The sequence below is a fragment of the Eurytemora carolleeae genome, unplaced genomic scaffold (genome assembly GCF_000591075.1).
Source record: "Eurytemora carolleeae unplaced genomic scaffold, Eaff_2.0 scaffold1563, whole genome shotgun sequence".
NCBI classification, from domain to species: domain Eukaryota; kingdom Metazoa; phylum Arthropoda; class Copepoda; order Calanoida; family Temoridae; genus Eurytemora; species Eurytemora carolleeae.
Genome location: NW_019397463.1, coordinates 48,501 through 66,636, shown reverse-complemented (window position 1 = coordinate 66,636; position 18,136 = coordinate 48,501). Strand labels below are relative to the sequence as shown.

The window sequence follows — 18,136 nt, the reverse complement described above, 5'->3', positions numbered from 1 at the left end:
TTCCAAAGTGTTTTAAAATTCCCCGGGCAACGTCGGTCACTTCAGCTAGTTTTTATGTTACTTTTCGACTTTTTAACCTTGTTAAAATATTTTAAAAAAGGTAAATTCGTAAATCTTCAAGCAATAAAATAATTAAACATTTCAGATGAAGTATTTATTTGAATAAAAAAATCTAAACTTTTACGCAAAAAATCAACAAAAATAGCATTTTGTTTTTCAAGTAATGCCAAATATAAAGCTTGTAAGAAAAAACCTATAGGCTAAATAAAGAAAAAATATTTTTTTTATTTTTATTTTTTATTTCTATCAAAGATTAAAATTAGTTTAAAGGTTTAAAATTTTATATTATTTTTAAATCATCTAAAATCATCTAAAAGATATGTAATTCTTTCTTTCTATAATCACTTTTGCCATTGGCGGAAAGGTTGCTAGGTTGTTTCTGCATAATTCTTAGTCAAGAATAATATTTCTAAAAATTTTTTTTTCATTGATATACTTTTGCCCTATTGTCATTAAATTAATTTATGCAGAAATTTAATCATTACATTTATACTTCTACATTCTCGTTTTCTTATTTGTCTAATCCGCGGAGAACATTTTAAAAATACGCAAAATTCACTGTATAAGTGTAACGCCCCTCTCTTTACAGAGAAAATGGATTCCTAGCTTGGGAATCCAGCTTTGGCCGGAAACTAATTTTTTCATATAAAAAGGTAACCTACTAAACTTGGAGTTCTTAAACCAAGTTAAAAACATTCCCGTGGTTCTCCCAAGTTCCCCAATTAAAACTTGATTCAAATATTTAAAAAATGTATAGGAAATAGATTACAATTCTATACATATATTATTTGAGCGGTAACATAATTCTAATATAGGCGAACAAGCACTTTAAAGTTTAGAAGAAATATTTTCGGTGCCTATATGTACAGACGACGTGAATCTATTAAAATATGACGAATCCACAATTAAACTAAGTTTGAATATAGTGCTATAATGGCTTATTGGGGGGGGGGGGGACAGGTATACAGTTGCAGGGAATAAGGAATCTAATGAATTAGACATTATAAATTTCGTACAGTCGTCTTAGTATACTCATTTACTGTGGGTAACCCTGTTTAAATATATATATGTACATTCCAGATTAAAATAGAAATGACAAATTAGTATTTACGATGTGATAAGAGGAAATTATGTTGTAAATGTTTAATTCCTTGAATCCGTCAGTGGGTATATAGGAACTCCTTGGTGTAGTTCTTTAAAACAAAATGTCTCCTCTAGAAATTGTTTTCTCAATTCTTTTAGTTTCCGGGGTAGCTCATTCACAGAATATTAGCTTTACTCTAAGTAATCATATTTAAAATTAAAGATATTTTTTTTCTGTGACCGAAGTTAACGAAATAGAGAGGCCACTGGACTACCTAATAAAGATTTAAATTCTGAACTAACCTCACGAGTCTTTAGTTTTGAATCAGTGATTCATGATTTAAACCGGCGGTAGGTAGAGTTCAACGACCTAGCTCAATTTCATTAAATTTGGTCCCAGGAAATGTTTCAAGTTTAAAATATTTGTTTTTAAACAGAGTAATAGTTTGAAATTCACCATTTTAAAACATGAAAATCAACAAAATCTCAATTGTTATCATCTTCCCTGTATTTGTAATTCATATATTCCCTATCTTCCCTGTCTCCCCTGTATTTCCTGTATTTCATATATTCCCTGTATTCCCTGTATTCACTGCATTCCTTGCATTCCCTTTATTTCCTGCATTTCCAGTATTCCCTGTATTCCCTGTATTCCCTGTATTCCCCTGTATTTCCTGTATCCCCTGTGTTCTCTGTATTCTCTGTATTATTTGTATTCATTGTATTATTTGTATTCATTGTATTCCATGTATTCCCTGTATGCAATGTAATTAATAATTGGTCAAAAATCTAGTTTCTAAAATAAAAATGCTCGAGTATCATAAGAATCATGTATTTTGACACACATACCATTAAGAACTATTTACACAGGGAATAAAGGGAATTCAACAAGAAATACAGGGAATTTAGGGAATAAGCATGCTTTGTATTCCATGTATTCCCTTTAATATATAATTGGACAAAAATCTGTTTCTAAAATAAAAATGCTGGAGTATTTTAAGAACCATATTATTTTGACACACATACCAGTAAGAACTATCTACTTCTACACACTTCACTTAAGAACCATTAATTTATACACACCTACAAGTGTTTTATAAACTGCCTGTCTGTCTGTACACACGTCATTAAGCTGAAAATGAATACCAGTAAGAACTATTTATTCTACACACTTTACACTTAGGAACTGTTTATTTATACACACCTACAAGTGAACTGCATGTCTGTACACACCTCATTAAGAACTGTTTAGCTGAAAATGAATACCAGTGAGAACTATTTAATTCTACCCACTTTACACTTAAGAACTGTTTATTTATACACACCTATAAAGTACAAAAGCTCCATGGAATACTGGTAAAGCAGAGAATACAGGGAATACAAGGAATACAAGGAATACTCCTTGTATACCATTTATTCACGGCAGTCCCTGTATTCCCTGTACCCTCTATAGTTCTTGTTTATCTATATTACTAGTATTCCCTGTATTCCCTACATGTATTCCCTGTATTCCTTGTACTCCCTTTATTCCCTGTATTACCTGTATTCCCTGTATTCCCTCCATATTTTCCTTGTATTACCTGTATTCCCTGTATTCCCTCCATATTTTTCTTGTATTCCGTGTATTCCCTAAATATCTTGTATTTCCTGTATTCCCTGCATTCCCTGCATTCCCTGTATTCCCTGTATGCCATGTATTCTCTGAATGTATTCCCTGTACTCTCTGTATTCCCCGTATTTCCTATTTTTTGTATTTCATGTATTCCTTATATTACTTGTATTCCCTGTAATCCTTGTATTCTCTGGATGCTTTCCTTGCATTCGGCCTGTATTACCTGTATGCCATGTATTCTCTGAATGTATTCCCTGTATTCTCTGATTTCCCCGTATTTCCTATTTCCCTCCCTGTATTCCCTGTATTCTAGGTCTTCCAAGTATTCCCTGTATTCCCTGCATTACTTGTACTACCTGTGTTTCCTGTATTTCCTCCATGTTTTCCCTGTATTCCCTGTATTTCCTATATTCCCTGTATTCCTTATATTCCCTATATTCCCTGTATTTACTGCATTCACTGTATCCACTGTCTGTAATCCTTGTATTCCCTGTATTTCTTGTTTAATCTGTATTCCCTCTATTTCCAGTATTCCCTGTATTCCCTATTTCCCTGTGTTTCCTGTATTACATGCATTCCCTGTATTCCTTGTATTCCTCGTATTCCATGCATTCCTTGTATTCCCTGTATTCCCTTTATTCTCTGTATTTCCTGTATTTCCTGTATTCCTTGTATTACCTGTAATCCCTGTATTCCCTGTATTCCTTGTATTACCTGTAATCCCTGTATTCCCTGTATTCCCTGTTTTACCTCTATTCCCTGTATTCCCTGTAATCCCTTTATTCCCTGTATTTCCTGTATTCTCTGTATTCCCTGTGTTCCTTGTTATTTCTGTAAATCCTGTCTCCTGTAATTTCCATATTTATCCTCTTTATATCACAAAAATGACTAAGACAAACACTTTATTATGAAGTGCTAAATACACCCCTTCTGCATACGTGACATTTTTTACCCACATATGTTAAGCACCGCTTCTTAGGTGCGTGTGAGTGATTACTCGTACACATGCACCTAAGAACCGTCATCTTAGCTGCGTGTGACTGTGTACTCCATTTTAAAGATAAGCACTCTGCTTAGCTTGAAAGTGAGTAATTTAAAGGTAGCGTTTAAAGGTAGTGCAGAGAATACGGTTAAGAACCAAATTTTTGAGCAAATGTATAGGCTATGAGCCAAAGACATACACACCATGTCACACCGGCGGTGTGTCCTAGGCAGTTTGCTCTTTCTCTTTTAACCAGTATGTCCAAAGATCCTAATATTAAGAATCTTGAAATGAATTTCAGCTTTCCTAGAGGGGAGGGGTTCATAAGGAAAAATGCCTTTTAATCTTCAAAAGTTATAGGCCTGATGTTTAAAAATGTACTCCGTCTCTTTTTAAAGATTTGCAATTGGTTTTCACCCACGAAATGTCGTCTTATTGTACCGTAAACACGAGGACCATAAATGGGGATTTCGTCAAGGAAACAATTTGCAAAAAATGCCGTTTTAACATTTAAATGTACTCGAAATGTACCATGTGGTCCCTTTTCCTTTAAGATTTTCAAAATAAATAAATAATCATTTTTTTCAAAAGTTTGTTTAAAAATTCATTTGTTAAAGGGAGTGACCGGCAATGTAGGGTACTTTTGTAGTATTTATTTGAGACATATTAAACGTTTAAATTATGTATAATTACCGAGATTGAGCGCAAAGTCGACGTTCAAAATCATCCATTTAGGTTGTTACGTTTTAAGAATCAATTTTTTTGAAATTATTAAATAACGACGACAAAAATGTAGTAAACTCATTAGATTTTTAGCTGAACATATTTCTCAAAAGAAATTTGTCAATAAGTCAATTAATTACTTTTCATCAATATGTTGAATTTCTTATTCTGTATGAATTTGTTTGCAGTTTTTTACAAATTCTTAAAATGTCGTCTTTACAATAGAAATTCCGGAAAATCTGTAGAAAATGTTTGTGAACAATGAAAAATTATAGAAACTCATAACTGAATAAGACTACTTTTTTTCGAGTTAATTTTTATTTTCTTAATCTGTTCCTAAACAACTAATTAGTTTACAGAAGAAGTTTTGTTACATTTTTTGTCGTTGTTATTTAATAATTTTAAAAAATCGATTTTCAAAACGTAACCACCCAAATGGATGAATTTGAAAGTCGACTTTGCGCTCAAACTCAGTAATAATACATCATGAAAAGTTTTATATGTCTCAAATGAATCCTAAAAAAGTTCTCCACAATATATACTAGTACATTTTCAGTTGAACTGCAATACATTGCCGGTCACTCCCTTTAACGGTCTATCTCTACTGCTTGTCCTACTAATAACATTTTTTTAGTATAAAATAAACGACCTGAAATGGCCACCAGTTATTATTGCAATATTTTCAAATATAAATTTCAAATTTTTGAAATCTATCGGCCCCACAAAAAATCCAAGAGACATTTTTCCCGTCGAAATTAACAATGAAGAAAATCTAAATTATGATGATATCGGTATTTCCAAAGCAATCCTAAAATGTCACTAATTTCGGACTGACCAATTCAGAGATATAAATTAAAAGTTACCCAAGACTTCAAAAAATTGGATCCGCTGAATTGTCCATGGTCGATTGTCATTTATACGGCATCAGTTGATCTTCGGGCATGCAATTCTATACATGAATGGTTTTTTAAAGGGTTTTAAAAACTAGGCTTTAAGGGCGCTTTGCGCCCATCTTCTATTTCAATTGCAAACATTTTCTCTTTAAATTCCTGGCAAGACTTTGACACCATATCGTGGTAGCTCTTCTAGCTATTGCCCAAGTAGATGAACAGCAAATTGATATGATTGCATATTAAAGATTCAAACCTCTTTTTTCTCTATAGCTCTTATATAAGGAAAGGGTTTTAATGAAAAAATGTAAAAGATTTAAATCTATCTTTATAACAAATTGTTACGCGACTACGCGTTTTTCCTAAAGACCTTATGAAAGCTTTATAAGTACCGTGGGGTATATCTCAGGATTGGATTGTAAGACTTCATCTTCCGACTACTCTCCATAATGAAAGACAAGCTGGATAAGTTCCGATTCTTTATTCACAAAGACTTCAATCTAGTAAATAATAAAACTAGATAGACTACAAAAAAAAGCTTTTGAATTAACAAACATTACGATACAACTGAACCAATTCAAGCATTAAAAAACTGTAGGGCGGAACTAACAAAGGTACATTATAAATCATAAAATCCATGGGAACACAAATCATAAAGGTATTTATAAATATAAAAAGGAATCTTACTGCAGTGATCCCAGAATTATAAGCACAGTTTACATTATCAACACAGTTAAACGGTTTATAACTAAGTAATACAAATAGAATCTGTACGCTCCGACGTAGAAATCTTGCGCATGCGTAGGAAGTTCGTATACAGCTTCTCAAACTAGTTTTCCGACCTCTTTTCTGTACAGATTTACAGGGTGAACTCAGAATTTCACAGGGGCGTCATATAGACTTTACTTACGCAGCATGGCTCGCGTAACACAAATTAAATTTGACGCACGGATCAGAAAAAATGAAAGAAACCTTCCAAATTATTGATTATAGAAGTTTTAAAGGTATTGTTGTTTCTTTCGCAGTTGGTTCCAAGAAAGAAATGATGAAAAAGCGATTTTTACGATTTTATATTCCTTACATAGAAAAGCGCCGAATGTAAGTCTTTAATTTCAGAATTTCTTGACAATGGGTTGGTGGCCGTGGAACTGGAAGGAGGAGGACTCGGAGGCTTTGAAGATGGAAAAATTCAAATATCAAATAGAAAAAGACGCTCGAGAGAGAACTGACAAGAAGGAAAAAGAGGAACGGGAGAGAATCGAGAAAGAAAAGAGAGAAGTGGAGATAAACTATAAACTCAAATTGAAAGAGTTGACTGAAAATCTGGAACTGAAATACAGAGTTAAACAACTGGAACTTGAAGACCAAAAGAGTCAACGGGTTGAAGGCAAGCAATTGGAAATGGAAAGACGCAAACATGAACAAGAGTTTGAATTGAAAAAATTAAAGCTGGATAATGAGTATAAGTTGGAAATCGCTAGGATAGAAGCCAGTACCCGATCAAACCAAAACAAGATGTGGCTCGGAAATGTCTTTGCTGTGGTTCTGTGCTTCATAGCTGTCCTTGTCACTGTCACATACTTTATGAAGGATACAGAAGTTGTGGTGAGTTATTAAAAGTAATACGAGTTTAAAACTTTAAATTATGGATTTAAACGTAATTTGACTCAACATTTTATTTTAATGGGGGGTATGCTCGATTCACAGCTGCATATTTTATCTAAAATTTACAGATTACATTTTGTGGTTTCTCTGTCGAAGTGCATCAAAGACAAAGATCGTATTTTATAGAACTCAATACTATTTAAGAATGAAAAATGATGATATCTTCCCCATTATTGCTCAGAAAGGGTACATATAAAGATCGGGTATGAAACTCTTTGAATTAAAGGTCTTTGTTAAAGTTTTTAGAATTGCTCACTATCTACTGTGTTTAAAATGTATAATATCAATTAAATCTTTTTTATACGGAGTTTATCATGTAGTTCTTTATGCTCAAGTGGATAAAAAGCAAATTGAACATTAAAGATTCAAACCTTTTTTATTCTCAAAAGCTCTTCAGGAAAAAGGGGTTATAATGAAAAAGTCTACAAGATTTAAATCAATCTTGATAACAAATTCAATAAAAATCAGTTGAGGAAATCTTCCAAATTATTGATTAAATGGAGGTTTAAAAAGTAAAAAATAGATGGTCATTTAAAACTACATTTATGATGCCTTTTCGTAAAATTGTTCTATATTAGGTTGTTATCGAGGATGGTAGCAGGGCCAAGGAATTTCTTTCGAAGTTAGTGCCAAGTTCTTCGGTAGCAAAATACGCAAACCAGAAGTCAGATGTGTGTGAAATTTAATGACCTATTTTCGTAATTTGTTCAAGGTTTATTTACTTATTCAACTTCTTATCATTTTTATTCTTCATATGTCAGAGAAAATGTTCTCAATTGAATCAATGAAGAATTTGTTTAAACAATTTGTTCTTTGAAATTTCGTCAAACAAATCGTTCGTTCAGTTCGTTTGTTAAAGTTGTTCAGATCAAATAGTTTGTTCTTTTTCTTCTTCAAAAGTATGCTAAAAATGTTTGTTCGTCAACAGTCTGGCTGACCCAAAAAATGAAAACGAGCGTAAACTATTTAAAATACAAACATTTTTATTTTCTCTGAATGATCAAAACCATAATTCACGAAAAATTTCTTACCTCTGAAAAAAATTCGTCCGTTCACAAAAAGTTTGAAAAGCCTATCTCTTTTCAACTTTAACTTCCATTATTTTCGTATTTCAGAGAAAATGGGCCTGTTGGGCCTGTTGCGCCTGTTATTAAGCTGCTTCTATGGAAATGCTACTGATATAGAAGATGGAAACATTCCTTCATTAACAAATGAAACAGAAAAGAAAAAATATGAATTAAAAGTTGTTCAAAATACTCCAAGCTTTACAGACAACAGAGTAAAGTGAGAATAAAACATAAACATTCATCTGAGAATTCTGCTATTTTTTCCCGTTTCTTTTTTATAATATATATTATTTATATTACTGCTTAAAAAGCGGATAAATAATCCGTCAGATTATTACTACTTTTATCATTATTTCTTTTTTGTGTGCCATTCTCACTTTATTTTAACGGTACAGAACAAGGAAAAAATTAAAGATTTGGAATTAAAACTCAAAAATGACGAGATAAAACGGAAAGAAGCTCTGGAACAAGGTTTAATGAATAGCAAGAAGTAGTTGAACAACACATCTTGTGCGCTGGTTGAAGCTGAAAAAGTGGTTCAACCACGACTGTGCGGTTAATTAATCAAAAGAACAGATAGGACACTCTATGTCGCCTTTTAAAGATTTTTGTTGGATTCGTTCACAATAACCCTGAGGCAGAAGCCCACAGGAGTTACACGAAGTCGGCGTAGAACAGACTCTCTCTCTGTCTTGTTCTACGCCGACTACGCGTAACTCATTTGGGCTTCTGGCTCAGGGTTATTGTGAACGAAACCCACATAAACCTTGAAAAGACAACATCTACTGTCCTATCTGTTAATCTATGGGTCTAACCATGGATTGCTAGTCGCTATTCATGAAACCTGGTCCTAGGAAGAGCAGAACACGAAGCAAGAATTGAACATATTAATAGAGAACATGAAGAAAAAATGGAGAAGTTAAGAGCACCAAGACAAGCAAATGATGGAAAGTTTAAGTTTGTAAGAAGAATACTGTTGCTGGTTTTTCTTCTCGGTTTACTAGGTCTTTTTCTTCCACACTACACTCAACTGTACAATCTGGTGAGTTTATACTTTTATTTGAAACTATATTTTTATTTTTTGAAGTAACTTATTTTTATTTCATAAGAGAGACATATTTATTTTGTTGTAAAAATAAAAATGAAAATATTAATATGTTTTTAAAGGGACTTTAAACAGAATTTCAAAAGACCTACAATTTAGAAATTGGCATTTCCGATTCAAATTCACATTTCATTTATCCTTCATCATTAAAAGGTTTAAAGGGCACCTTGTTGAATCAGGCATATACCACTCTATAAATTGAAAGGTCACTTAATAATAACAACTCTTCTTGACAAATATCAAGTGGAATATTTAATAATCATATACATTCTTTCTTTAAATCAACTAAAAATCCTGACACTAGTTTTGTAATAGGTAAAACATATTTCTTAAAATTTTCAAATTTTAAAGTTACAAAGTTATAACTGTTACAACAGTTACAAATTCAAACTGTTTAATTCCTAAAAAATATTCTTTTAAAAATTAGATAATATTTTTTGTATTGTTTAGTTGATGGAAATACTGTTTCCACCACCAGAAATAATACCAAAGAAGTTCAGACTGGAGCATAAGTTAGACCTGTAACATATTGGGTCAAACTAAATTTCACATAAATTGTATAAAAAATGTAACATTATAAAACATCAACTCGTAAAAAACAAAAACATTGTAATATCTAAGTAAGAAATTAAATATTATCTGTGAATAAAAATCATCATATTTTTTTGTATTTGCGGGGTGGTGAGCATTTCTTTATCTTTGCAGACAGCATGAATTGACTCCATATGTATTCAATGGTATGAAATCCAATAACGCATTTGTTGTTTAGTCAATTTGCTTTACAATCTATAACGGAAGGTCATATATGTTTTATTTCTTCCGGTCGTCAATATCTCCAGAAATCAGTGTTTCCTCCTTGTTTTTCTATTGATAAAGACAGAAACCCCAAGACTCGAATTTGTCTATTCAATTCTTGAGATTTAGTTGCTTTTTAGATTTGAGAGGAGAAGAAAGATCTCAAACTCTAAATTTCCATTCAATATCCCAAATATATCTTTGCAACCTAATCAAATTTTTAAAATATCATAATTGGGTAATTAGAATTTTGAAATCTCCAAAAGTCATATTTTAAAAATATTTAAAAACCAGTGTCCTAAAGATTGCATGCAAAGAATGCATGAAACACAATTTAATTGCAAAAAATAATAAATTTTGTTAAGTATCTCTTTTCATGTTTTTTTGCAATACATACAACACTGTGGACTAAACCAGTGGGGTCGGTCAAATAGGCCTAGGATTCGGCCGGGTACTGTAAAAAGTCTGAACGCGCCATGGGACTAGTCATAGTTAGCCCTCGCACGGGACTATGCCAAGAAAATTGATCCCTGTCGTATGTTAGTCTGGTTAGGGCGACGTTCTGTACCATAGGATCGGGTCAGTACACGCCATTATCTGGCAGAACGGTATAAAATGGGCAGGTCCTGTTCGAATTCAAATTTACTACGGGGATAGAGTGACAAATCAGTTATTGTTATTGTTAACTGTATAAATATTATTTGCCAGCTGCTGGATCAAATGTCAAAGTGAAATTATTTAATCACTTTGATCAAATATACAGTTTGTGCATTTTTAACATTTTCTTACTGAATGTACAAATGTCCGATTCATAACGGCACCCTTTAAACATTTATATGATTAATAATGAGGAAAATATCGTTTTGCTAGAGATTAATTTTATTCTGACCATTTTCGCCTTTGTTTCTTCAGCTAGAAATATCAAAACCACGATTAAAGATACTTAATTTTACAAGAGAAATTATAGTGTCACACTCAAACACACCTTTCAAGGGTATCGTACTGTTGTGAATCTAACATGCCTCTCTAAAACGAAAGGTCACTTAAAATATTATTCACAGCCCCTTTAACCCTATTTATCCTGACGTCTGGTTTCATGACAGGTTGCCTGATAGTGGGGGTTAAATTGACCCCCCTTCCTCAATTTTCTTATTATGACATTAATCTTTAACATTTAATATGCTTTTAAGCTCTACTTCAATAATCTGCAAAAAAAATGTCAAACTTGCAAAAATTCAAAAATTTATTGCGAAATCTGGTTATGATTAAGCAAAAAATGTGCCAAAAAAATTGCGTATATTGCAACAAATTAGACATTTTTGAAAACCCCTTGACCAAGCAAATTCAAATATGCAAAAACATTTACAAAATTTTGAAAACCTAAATTTGTAATGTAGAAAAACCGAAAATGTGCAAAGTCCTTTTAGAGGCGTCTGTGTGCAACATTTCTGTGCAATCTGCTTGTTTTTGTTAAAGGCTTCTTAAAGCGCTGTAATGACTGGAAGTAGATCTAAATATAATTTAGCCTTGTACAGGTAAAATAAGGCATTTTACAACTAAAAGAAATTTTTTAACTTTAGTTTTTAAGAAGTTGTTGGAAAAATCTTATTGATTTCTGCATGATAGATTACAAAATTTGGACCACTGTGCAGTGTACATGATAGATTACAAAATTTGGACCACTGTGCAGTGTACATGATAGATTACAAAATTTGGACCACTGTGCAGTGTACATGGCCATAAAAAACAAGTGGAGATGTTTTATACAACGTTTTAACTACTAGTGCATTATACACTAATTGAAAATTAAAAGTAAAGTTTCATAAACACTTAAAACGCAAATCTTCTTGAAACTAGAGGGAGAAATTTGTCCGGCCCAAAACCAAAGATTCCTTGGCCCAGCCGGAGCCGGTATTGCAGATTTCCGGATAATTACATATCTAACAGAAAAGCTGATAGACAAAAGAATATTTTTTTCTTTATAAAATCTTGCTTTCTCTGATAAGTCGTGTTTTTTTTTTTTTTTATCTAAATCGCACCTGTTAGGAATGTTTAAAATTATGTATTTTATACAAATTATGAATCACAAGCATTAAAAACATATTATATCATAATTATTTTCTCCCCAAAAGAAAGAGTACTTTTAAAGATATATATTTTAACGGGTTTCAGTCGTTATGGCAAAAAGTAATGGTAGCATCATAAAAAAGTACGAAATTTTTCGAACGTTTTATAGTTAAAGAATTGGTCGGATGGGGGCCGGTTTTACAATTTCTTATTACGTAATTGGAAAGCTATAAAAAATGTATAATATTTTACAAAACCCAAGGTACTAATGCAAGGAAAGTTAATTGCGTTCGTGTATACTCTGCATACATATTGAAACCAGTTCTCTCTGGGCGGAATTTGTAAACAAGAATAGATGCATAAGTGTTCGTCTAGTATCCTAGGAGAAAAAGGATTTAATTTCAAAAATTTTGAAAATGTACATAACAGTTTCCTATGACCAGAATATTTCATGGATTACTTATGTGAAAATTGATTCCATGTCAGGCTGTGACATCTGTCTTGTGTTTACTTATCCGCCCAAAGACAGTACACTGCAGTACAGAAAATGCGTACACCTCCGAAATAACTTTCCTTGCATTATAACCTTGACAAAACCTAATGTACGCATATATTTATTCACCTAAAGTTGTATTAATTTTAATTTTAAATATTTTAACCCTATCTCTGCTGGGGTACTTGAAAACCAGGATATGCTCCCCTCTAAATCCCATGTTTTATGTCCAAATATGACAAATGATACATCATTGGAAAGCTCTTGTGCTCTACTTTTAGAATTTGCAAATTTGCAAAAATTGAATTTTTTATCGCAAAATCCAGTTATATAGTAAAAATGTTTGCAAAAAAAAATTTGTCCAAAAAATGAAAAATTATACATTTTTAAAAAGCCCTTGACCATGCCATTTCAAATATGCAAAAATGTTTGCAAAACTTTAAATAACCTGATTTTTAATCAAGAAAAACTGAAAATGTGCAAATTTCCTTTGACAGGTTGTTTGCAATTCGTTTCCTTATGTCAAAGGCTTTCCAAAAAGCTAAGCTTTATCAAAACCTGACAAGTGGAAGTGGGTCAAAACAAAGATTTAGTTTGTTTCAGGAAAAGCAGTCATTCAGGCAGTGTGCCTGAGGACTCAGGCAGTTAGTATTAAAGCCCGGGTTTAGGCCTACAGGGAGGGCTTTGGGTATGTAGGAAAAGTCAAAAAATTTCAACAGCCTCAGACCAATACTTTTTGAGTTATTTAAAAAAAACTACAGGGGGGGGGGGTCAAATTGCCCCCTCCCCAGCAGGAATAGGGTTAAAAGAGGAGTTTCCGATTAAACATTTAAAATAAAGTCGTAATAAAAAGGATATGATTCTGATAAATCCCACATTGTTTTCCTGCTACATAAAAGCGCAAGACGAACAACAATTGAAAATAATCAGTTATAAACAATAACATGGATATAGAATTCAAACTTGACCAGACAACGTTTTTTTCTATTTGAAATCTTACGCGCTTTGGTTTATAATCAAACAATCTTTAAACTTACGGTTTTGTTTGTTTTAAACTTTTCATTCAAAATGTATTAGCCGGCAAAAAAGTATTTAACGAGAATTGCTATAAAATTCTGTTTAATAGCAAAATTGTGATCTCAAGTCACAGCTTTCTGGAATATTGACAGAACTGTTAAATCCACGTGTCCCCAGCCCCCCAATATTCAACCTCTTTTTACTTTTGATAGCTCCTAAATGGTCTAAAACAAAACGGCCAAAATGAGAGGCTAAAAAACGTATGTACTGACACAGGGTTGTATATTAAAATCAATGCAACACTACCTTTTTTCCTTTGCACTTTTCATTGTTCAAAGCATAAAAAGAAAAGCAGAACCAGTTTAGAAACGGATAATACAAGTTACTTCATTAATTGTATGAAGTGATCACTTGTGGAAATAAAAAACAGTAGTCATTGATTATTCTTCGACGCATTCGTATATAAAGTTAATATTTCATAATATTTTTTATTTTTTTTATGATCTGATAGTTACTTTTGAAAATGTATATCGATAATTATTGGTTGTAATATCTGAATGATTTGTTTGGAATTAAATTGATTTTTTACGATCCGAGTTGAATGTTGCCACTTTCTGAATTTGTATGGACGCTACGTTCTTCGGTACGAGTCGTTTTTAACAATTTTCTCCTAATAGACACCAAAAGTGCTTATTTTTCGCCGTAAGTCTTTACCCCTTTTCATTTTTCGCGAACACTCCCTTTAAAATCCCGGTTGCTAAATCTCTGTATAACTATCCACTTTGGACACTTAATTTTCTCAGCTTCTGATTGGCTGTTCAGTTTCCATTATCGACACTCTGATTGGTGCATTTTCTCAGCTTCTGATTGGCTGTTCAGTTTCCATTATCGACACTCTGATTGGCTGTTCAGTTTCCATTATCGACACTCTGATGAGATCAGGAATTTATCTAAAAATTTCAGCTCAGGAGATTTTTGTTGGCCAGAAACTTTAAAATAAATAAATTTTTATTTATTAGTATTTAGTGATATAAAAAGGGCAACAGATCTGAACACAAACCAAGTAGTTTTTAATAAATATTGATAATTTTATGCCTGATAAACTATTTTTGTTAAAATTTTATTTCAAAAGCAAGAAACCCTAATCGTAATTTTTGCCCAAGGTTAAAATCTGAACAGGGTATTTAAGTAACCTATTTAAAACAAAATTAATATCTACTGCGTCGTATTTTTGCTTTTTGGTAATTTTCCATAAGGGTTGTAAAAATGCAATTTGCAGTTTAAAGTACTAACTTAATCAAGTAAAAATCTAAATTAAGATTTTAATTAAAAATGTGTTGCAAATCTACAGTTGGTTCTTTGTACTCTTAAAATATTTTAAATCCTAAATCTGAATTCTTTATTCATGATGGAAACGGAAATATAAAGTACTTCTATTTTAATTGTGAACATGTTCTCTTTGAGCACCTTGTGTCACGCAAGGTCCCACAAAAAAATGTGGACCCAATCGGTCCTGCCGTTTTGGCATTTATTGGATACAAACAGACAGAAAAGCAAAGTATATTTAAAGATTTGCGGACGAGTACGAGAAACTCAAAAAAAATGATCTGAAGAAATTTTATAATTTACTATAATAAATAAACACAATGACTTTATTATTTATTATTTCAAATATAAAAAGTTTCAATCTACTTGCACGTATTGATAAATCTTAATTTACAGGGTTATCCACAAAGACAAAGACTGTAAAGACGACCGAAAACTCTTAAAATATAACGATCCCAAGGTTATCCTAAGTTTTCCTTAGATATAATAATTTTATATCTTTTCTATTGGTTTGGAAAAGTAACAAACAAATTTACAGTTGCAGGGAATCAAAAATATAAGGAAAAAGTAAGTAAAAATTCCGTACAGGTAACAATTTTGCGGAAAATCCACGGAAATTCCTAGGAATCTCTCCCAGGAATCCGCCGAAATTCCTAGGAATCTTCCATCCTGTGAAAATGTCGACAGAAATTGGATATATTCCCGAGAATTTCCAGGGAAAGATTCTCCAATGAGAAATTCCTGGGATGAACACAGTACAGTGTCAGGGGTTTGGCCCAGCCTGGAGACTATTTCAGTGATTATTTCAGAATCAATTCTGGGGAATTTCTCGTAACCCATTCTGAGGAATTTCTTGTAACCCATTCTAAGTAATTTCTTGTAACCAATTCCGGAGAATTTCTCTAGAATTGGAATTTTCTCTGGAATCTGACTTCAGAAATTTTCCAGAATTGGATTCCAGAATTTCTCCAATATTAATTTCAGGATTTTCTCTGGAATGAAAATTAAGAATTTTTCCGGAAGAAATTCTTGATACCAATTTTGGCGAAATTCCCCATATCAATATCAGAGAAACTCTTGAACACAATTCTAAATTTTTTTTCGAAAATGGGTTTTAAAAGAAAAAACTTAGTTCCAAAATAAAATAGTAAGAGGCTAAATTTAAAGAATTTGAGCTGCAGCTTAAATTTAAGCCTCGGCTTAATATGGTTGGTTCCACTTAGAATTGTATTCAATTTTTCAAGATTTAAGCCGATGTTCCATAGAAACCGGTTTTTGGTGGATTTAAGGCAAGCTTAAATTCATTAAATTCGAACACTGGTCTTTTTGACAATACTATTAAAACATTGAAGTTTTTGATACAATGTTATTATAAATATGAGATTCTCAAATTACTCAGGAATTGGATACAAATTCAGGAAACATTCTCAGGAATTTATCTAAACTTACTCTCATGTTTAGCTCTGTCTGTTAACTTGGTGACCAAGTCCCGAGAATTTCTCAGAAATTTCCGGTTAATTATTCTCTAGAATTTCTGGAGGAAAAATTCCCCAGAGATTCTCAAGAATTTCTTGAACTAATTCTCTTTTTTATTTCCCGTAAAAATTCGTTAATTTGGAGACCAAGCCCTGAGAAATTATCAGGAATTCCTAGAGAAGCATTCCAGAGAATTTCCCAGGAATTTCTTGTTGGGAAATTCAGTTAATTTGGTGACCAAGTCCTGCAAATTTCTCAGGAATTTACGGAAAATATTCCTAAGACTTTCTCATGAATTTCTTGGGAAAAAATTCTGGAGAAATTCTCAGGAAATTCTTTAATTAATTCTTTTGTTTATTTCCCCTTAAAATCCGTTAATTTGGTGACTAAGTCCTGAGAATTCTCAGGAATTTCCAGAGAAGTATTCCAAAGTAATTCTCATGAACTTCTTGGAAAATAATTCCGGAGAATTTCTCGGAACTGAGTCACAAAACTCTGATCCCCAAATAATCTCTAATCTTGAGAAACCAATTCTGCTGAATTTTTCGAAAAATTCGGAGGAATCAGTTACAGGAAATGGTTCTCCAGATATTCCTAGGAAATTCTACAGAGAAAGTCGTCACGGTTGGAGAATTTGGGTATATTCCTCACGTTTGTTAACTGGGGTAATTGGGTTCTGTTGGTCAGAGTGATCACCCAATTAAAGAGTTACATGCCCGATTCACAACAGTACCCTTCATTCCTTTATCTGAACAACAATGCGAAAGATGTCGTCGTTTTTTAAATGTTGTAAGCAAAAAGTTGAATTTAACAGTCGTCATGCTGTAATAAGATTTCATTTGGATAATTTGTAATTTAAAAATTTTAATTGCCGCATTTCAAACCGTCTACAATTTAGAAACACTTTTTAAATTGAGATTCTAAATTTTAAACCCATCTAGTTAAACAATCCTCGTGTTCTGATACAAAGCAAAGTCATTGATTTGAAAAATGTATACTAACGCAGCACATAGACAAGTGAAAACATATCAGCGAAAAAAACACACACAAATTTTGCAATAATAAAAAAACTTTTTTTGAGAATGGAGCCAACATGCATGAGCATTATAAATCTTTGTTAAATAGTATGGCAAGCAAATACCTGCTCAAAAATAAGCATAGTTTTGAATACATCAAAGCATGAAGACAAGAAAAAAAAAGTTTAATGTATGATAATGTTTATCCTAAAGTAATACTTAACATAACTTACATGTTTGTCCTGTCCTTTGTTTGTCTTGTTCTATGTTTGTCTTGTCCGTGTTTGTCTTGTCTCATGTTTGTCTTGTTCTATGTTTGTCTTGTCTCATGTTTGTATTGTCTCATGTTTGTATTGTCTCATGTTTTTATTGTCTCATGTTTGTCTTGTTCTATGTTTGTCTTATCTCATGTTTGTATTGTCTCTTGTTTGTCTTGTCTCATGTTTGTCTTGTCTCATGTTTGTCTTGTCTCATGTTTGTTTTGTCTCATGTTTGTATTGTCTCATGTTTGTCTTGTCTCATGTTTGTCTTGTCTCATGTTTGTCTTGTCTCATGTTTGTCTTGTCTCCTGTTTGTCTTGTTCTATGAAAGTATGTTTTCATTTTTTTAATCTTGATATATTTTGTTGATAAAATAAGTAAAATTTGACTGATTGAGTGGCGCTGCAGGAAAAAATAAAATTTCTTTCTTTCTTAAAAACAAAAAGTTGTCCCACAAATTTTCCCGGGGGGGACATCCCACCAATTTTAAGCCACACAG

General features: G+C 32.3%; 1 protein-coding gene and 1 long non-coding RNA gene across 2 annotated transcripts; one reads left to right on the top strand and one right to left on the bottom strand.

The window, feature by feature from the left end:
* Window positions 1–638: 638 nt before the first annotated feature.
* Window positions 639–8,554, top strand: LOC111714434 (DNA ligase 1). Its single transcript, XM_023489538.1, has 4 exons — window positions 639–713; window positions 6,467–6,955; window positions 7,594–8,294; window positions 8,478–8,554. Exons 2-3 carry the CDS (start codon window positions 6,479–6,481, stop codon window positions 7,699–7,701), a joined length of 585 nt encoding a protein of 194 aa, XP_023345306.1. The 5' UTR covers window positions 639–713; window positions 6,467–6,478; the 3' UTR covers window positions 7,702–8,294; window positions 8,478–8,554.
* Window positions 5,340–6,230, bottom strand: LOC111714436 (uncharacterized). Its single transcript, XR_002767978.1, has 3 exons — window positions 6,038–6,230; window positions 5,743–5,850; window positions 5,340–5,409 (listed from the first exon to the last, which is right to left on the bottom strand). It is a non-coding gene; the product is annotated as an uncharacterized LOC111714436 (long non-coding RNA).
* Window positions 8,555–18,136: the final 9,582 nt, after the last annotated feature.